The 6,000-nt window shown below is 52.4% G+C and overlaps 1 protein-coding gene and 1 long non-coding RNA gene across 4 annotated transcripts in view; one reads left to right on the top strand and one right to left on the bottom strand.

Moving 5' to 3' along the window:
* Positions 1-260: 260 nt before the first annotated feature.
* On the bottom strand, positions 261-2,430 carry IER5 (immediate early response 5). Its single transcript, NM_001258436.1, is given in 1 exon segment — positions 261-2,430. A coding segment is annotated over 1 exon segment (978 nt). The 5' UTR covers positions 2,205-2,430; the 3' UTR covers positions 261-1,226.
* A 137-nt stretch (positions 2,431-2,567) lies between these two features.
* Positions 2,568-6,000, top strand: part of LOC146400168 (uncharacterized) — a 38,522-nt gene continuing 35,089 nt past the window's right edge. For all 3 annotated transcript variants that reach the window (XR_014816391.1, XR_014816392.1, XR_014816390.1), the window contains exon 1: positions 2,568-2,950. This is a non-coding gene — a long non-coding RNA (uncharacterized LOC146400168). The remainder of the gene's footprint in view (positions 2,951-6,000) is intronic.

The following is a 6,000-nucleotide window of genomic DNA, read 5'->3' as shown; positions in this document are numbered from 1 at the left end:
TTAGAAAAGGCAGGTGCAGTGGCAGGTTTCAAGAAACTGGCAGCCCACTGACATTAGTATCTAACAGCAGTCCTTTGATGTAGGGGAGAAATCTTAAACGTGTTGCTTCTGATACTTAAGAAGTCAACAAACAAGGTCCCCAGTCTGTCCACGACTGGTATTAAGAACCACACCTTCAATTTTCCAGCCGGAGCACAATTCCCCTCCGCCCACATCCCTCCCAAACCAGACAGGTGATTCCAGACAAGGAGACAGTGAAGTTGCTTCAAAATATTTAATACGTGTTAGACACGTAAAGTTACATTTTTATACAAAAATCAATACAACGAAGGAGAAAATACTGTACAAAAACCTTGTCAGCTCCCCCAACCTTTATACAACAAAGACTGGAGTCACTATCTACAAAACCATAACGTCTTTCCACTTAGGGCTTGTCTGTAAACTTTGTTTCCTTAAACACTTTTTAAAAGCACTGTGTAGTAGTTCTGATCTAGAGATTTTACAAAATAAATCTTTTCTCTATAAGCTCCATATTTCCAAGCTTGATCTCTTCTGTGAAGTGCATCAGGCTTTTTTTCCCCCTGTGGGGAAGACAAGGGCCGCTAACATTCCCCTTTTCCAGAGTAATCACAGGGTATAAACGCTTCTTCAGAGAGCAAGGTGGGGAGGGAGAGAAATAATACACGTTTCTACTCCAGACGAAATCCCTCCAAGTCGTAGGAAATCCTGTGAGGAAACGCCACTCCTGGCCCCGGTGCGGTGCTAGCTTTCATGTGAAGGGTGTGTGTAAAGTCCCTTCCTCCCCCGAGAACGAACGGGGAACTCCCCGGGGCCCGGCCTTTTGAGCCGCTTCCTTCTCCGCGCTGCGGGCAGAGGAAAGTCCCTGTCTGCCCCCAGTCCCCTACGCCCCGGGGAAGGCGTGTGGCATTCGGGGGGGACAAAATAGTCTCAACTCAACAAGACAAAGTGACATACACAGACACAAAAGTCCACGATCGTCCTCTTCCAATAAGCCCCGTACTCCCGAGTCTCAAAAGCAGACCCGGGAGGCACGGCCCAGCCGGCCGCCAAGCTCAAGGGCAGTCTGTGCCGCCCGGCGGCACCCGATTTCCCCCTCGCGCTCGGCGCCGACCGTCTCGGGGGCGTCCTCGCAGCCGGGAGGGGCCCAGCCCTCTCGTCGGGACGCCCGCTGCTCAACCTCCTTCCTGGACGGAGACCCCGGGGGCTCAGAAGGCTACGATGGCAGTGCTCCAAGGGTTAATGTCTCTCAGCACCGGCTTATCGCAGCAGATCTGCCCGGGCTCGGCGGTTTCCGGACCGCTCTCCTCTCCCTCCGCTTCCTCCCGCCCGCCCCCGGGGCTTTTCCGTAAGAGTCCTGAGAAGCTGGAACCGAAGATGCTAATGAGGTTGGCCACGTTACCGGTCTCCATCTCCTCCGCCTCCTCTTCCTCCTCCGCGGCCGCCCCGCCCGCCTGTTCCTCTAAGTTCCGGCGGGGTTTCTTGAGCGGGGTCGAGCCGGGCACCGGGCAGCCCGCCGGGCCGCCGCCCACCCCCGCCGCGCCGCGCTTCCTGGGGCAGAGGGGGGGAGGCGCGGGAGGCTCGTCCCCGGCCGGACGCGGCGCGCGGCAGCCGTCCACGCGGGGGTTAGCGCTCGGCGTGTCCTCGTCCCCCGGGGGACAGCCGCAGGGGTGGCGTGCTGCCCGGGGCCCCGCGGGGAAGACGTCCGAGGCTCCAGCAGGGCCCCCGGCCCCTACGACCGCTGTGTCTCGCGGTCCCTCCACGCGGCGCCAGGCAGCTTCCGCCGCCTCCGCCTCTCGGCCCTGAAGAGTGTCCCCGGCGCCCGGCTCCGTGGCAGCGGGCTCCGCGTCATCCGCCCGTGGCACTTCTGGGACGGCAGGGCGCTCCGGCTGCGGCTCAGGCTCTGGCCAGGCGGCTCGGGCAGCCGGCGGGGGCGGCTCCCCCCAGCCCGCGGGTGGCCCGGCTGCCGGCTCCCCGGGCTGCTGCGGCGGCGCCGGGACCCCGGGGTGGCCGGTCAGGTAGAGGCCGGGGCACGGGTCGCTCAGGTAGACCTGGCGGGCACTGCGGAGCACCAGCGAGACCAGCAGGTTCTTGTGCAGCTTGATGCCGCCGCGCTGGACCCGCGAGTTGTAGATCTTGCCCAGGGAGATGCTGACGATGCGGTGAGCCTCCAGCTTGAACTCCATCCTGCCTCCCCTTTCCCAGGGCTGGCGCGGGGGTGAGGGGGTGAACCCTAGCCCACGTTCCGAAGCTGAGACGGAAACGAGAGGCGTCAACAAGTTCGTCGCCTCTGGGGTTGACCCTCGATTTCTTCTGACTCCGAAGAGAAACGACTCTGGCAACACACTCTCTCTTGCTCCCGCGCCCTCCCCACTACAGACCAGCAGCCAGTCTCGGGTCCGGTCGCTAACTGAGGGCCTCCCGGCCGCCAGGCGCCTTATAAAGGCGCCTCGATAGCCAATCGCGAAGGGCCGCCAACCGTTCCGGGGCCGGTCGGCGCGCCCTCGTGCGCCGCGCGCGGCCAATCGGAGACCGAGGAGGGGCGCGGGGGCCATTCGAACGTTAGTCCCGCGGAGCAGGCTCTTAAAGGGGGCGACGCGCGCCACTCGCCCACCGCCTAGTCCAGGCCAGTTCTCTGAGCGTGGTTGACGGAGAGCAGGGGGAGTTCTTGGTTCGTCAAGATTCTGGCTTGTGTGCTGCTCGCCAGAACCAAGGCGAACTAACCTTTCAGACTTTCATCTGAGTATGGCGGTGGACTTTGCTCTGCTTCCCTAATCAGCCGGATCCTTCCCTGATCAGCCCTCCTCCCTCTCCCGCCACTGTTTCCTAGGCGGCACACACCTGTAAGCTACCCGGCAGAAATGCGACGACGGCAAAACGCGGCAAAGGATACCCTTATACTAATAGCGTTACTACAAGACATTAATTTTGGGTAAGTCCCCTGCCTCCAAGAGGCACATGCATTCTTGAGCACTTGTCAATTTAGGCTCTGAAGACAGAAAAGGGGGGTTCTAAAAGTTACAGGAGTTCCAGTCGTGTCTCAGCAGTAACGAACCGAACTAGTATCCATGAAGAGGAAGTTCGATCCCTGGCCACGGTCAGTGGGTTAGGATCCAGCGTTGTCATGAGCTGTGGTGTAGATTGCAAACGCGGCTGGGATCTGGAGTCGCTATGGCCGTGGGGTAGGCCGGCAGCTGTAGCTCCAATTTAACCCCTAGCCTGGAAACTTCCATATGCCGCAGGTGCGGCCCTCAAAAGCAAAGATAAATAAATTAAATAAATAAGAAAATAAAAGTCCCCAAATTTCTGACTTCTTATCAAGGCTTTGTGTCTAGGAACAAAGTTTTTGGTTCTCCACTAAAGCTAGCCTACCACTTTGTTCTTTAGATTCTAGAACCAACACAGTTGTTACATCAGTTGAAAATAAAAATAGTACAAGTTCTGCACAATGATTTTTCCTGAACAGGAGGACTGACAAAGTCCACCCTTGGAAAAATCTAACAAGTTCTAAAAATACAAATAGAGAAGTCCTGTGTTCCCAACATGATGTCATTATTTTATTTTGTGTCAAGGTAAAACTATAGGGGAAGAGTGTTCTGGAATTTTCTGGTCAGTCAACAACTTACACCACAGGATTGTCCAGGGTCCTAGACTGGGTTCCTGGAGAGTCAGTTAAAGTTAGTCCCACCAAAACTCCACCACAGACCTGACCTGCCTGAGGACTCTGGGTAAATAACCTCAGGATCCTTTAGTTTCTCCAGTTCTGAAAAGGAGACATTACATACACAATCTGCTCTATTATGCAGTGTCTTCTGATAAAAGACAACTCGCAGCCACAATCTGAATCATAAAACTAAACAGATTAGAGTTTTCTTGGAGTCCATGTGGAACATTGGCCTGATCTTGCACTAGGGCTTGGCCAATCGGAGTGTTTAGTTAGAAATACTAGTGAAAGGGGGTCTTGATTATAGCCAATTGACAATCTAGAAGCCTCCAAATGATGTGATCCCTCAGGTAATTATCTATTCCCACAACTTAATGAAATGATGACACTAGTCCATGAGACCCAGAGTTGCTCCTCTCTAGCAAAGAGAGAAAGAAGGAGATAAAATAATAACATAAATAATTACAAAAAGCAAGCTGCATGTTTTGAGTAATAGCATGAGAGGAGTTCCTGTCATGGCTCAGTAGTTAACGAATCTAACTAGGAACCATGAGGTTGCAGGTTCGATTCCTGGCCTCGCTCAGTGGGTTAAGGATCTGGCATCGCCGTGAGCTGTGGGGTAGGTCACAGACGTGGCTCAGGTCCCATGTTGCTGTGGCTCTGGTGCAGGCCGGCGGCTACAACTCCAATTAGACCCCTAGGCTGGGGACCTCCATGTGCCACAGCTGCGGCCCTAGAAAAGACCAAAAAAAAAAAGCATGAGAAATTTTTTCTTCTATTTTATCTTTCTTCGAGAGCTAGTTGTCACTATAAAACACTAACAGCGCAGGCTCTGAAGACAAGCTTCCCGAATTGGAATGCCAGCTCTACTTTTTACTTGCTATGTGACCTTTGGAAAATTACTTCACTTCTCTGTGCCTTGGTCTTTTTAAATTTTAAAATAGAGATGATAATAATAGTGCTTACTGCACTCTCAGCATATGGAGGTTCCCAGGCTAGGGGTCCAATCGGAGCTGCAGCTGCCAGCCTATGCCACAGCCCCAGCAACGCAGGATCTGAGCCACGTCTGTGACCCACACCATAGCTCATAGCAACGCCAGATCCTTAACCCACTGAGTGAAGCCAGGGATTGAACCCAAAACCTCATGGTTCCTAGTCGGATTCATTTCTGCTGTGCCAGGATGGGAACTCTACCTCTTAGAGCTTTTGTGAGGATAAAGTAAGGTAACATGTGCAAAGCCTGATATATATTAAACTATCAATGTATGTTAGTTATTGGAACACGACACACCTCATGTAATCTTGGGGTGGAAGAAGAGTCTGGAGAAGGAAGGAACATAGATGGGAGAAAGAAATTGTATTTGAGGAGGTCATTGAAAAAACCCCATGCAGGGTCCACAAGTTCCAAGCAGCAAGAGAACAGAGCCCGCGGTAGGCAACACCTCATTGGTAGAGGTGCCAGCACCTATAGTAAGTGGGAGAGGCTGGAAACAGAGGCTGGGGCTACATAAGAGTGGGTCTATGGATGCCTGAATGAGGAGGAGATGGAACCTTCTACAAGGAGCTACTAGAAGTTGTTGAGTAAGGAAATCACAGAATGGATTCTTGTTTCCATGACTAATTGAAGGCTAAGTATTATTATTGGATGATTGCAGAGCTTATATTGTCTTAATTTTTGTTCGTTTGTTTGTTTTTGGCTGTGCCAACAGCATGCAGAAGTTCCCGGGCCAGGGATCAAACCTACGCTACAGCAGAGACCTCAGCCATGGCAGTGACAATGCCGAATCCTTAACTACTAGGCCACCAGGGAACTCCTGTGTTGCCTTAAATGGAGTCTAGTCTGTATGAAAACAGTGCAGACGTGCTATGGATTATGCACACAATAGCTCAGTGAGAGGTAACAATGGGTGAGAAGTGAATGAGTGAAGTAATTTAACGGCACTGTATCTACCTTTCAATGTTAGGACATTTGGAATTTCTTTTGGTTGAAATTACAGAAGTGATCCTGAATTCTTGAGGAGCAAAGCCCTGTGAACATACAGTATTAGCACTTGTATGTGAGTAATGCTCTTGTTCTTCTTGGAACCGACAAATCAGCTTTTCAACTTTTTCTCTCTCGCTCTTCTGGCGTATTTTACATCTTTTTTTTCCTTGGCGGCTTGAAGACTATAGAATTTCTTTTTTTTTTTTTTTTTGTCTTTTGTCTTTTTGTCTTTTGTTGTTGTTGTTGTTGTTGCTATTTCTTGGGCCGCTCCCGTGGCATATGGAGGTTCCCAGGCTAGGGGTTGAATCGGAGCTGTAGCCACCGGCCTACGCCA

This window comes from Sus scrofa, chromosome 9, assembly GCF_054392235.1.
Source record: "Sus scrofa isolate SSC_HxYL_T2T_F1_AM1 chromosome 9, Sscrofa_HxYL_maternal_Yorkshire_Landrace_v2.0, whole genome shotgun sequence".
Lineage (NCBI taxonomy): Eukaryota > Metazoa > Chordata > Mammalia > Artiodactyla > Suidae > Sus > Sus scrofa.
Note: the sequence above shows the minus strand (reverse complement) of the source record. Positions and strands in the feature narration are given on the sequence as shown.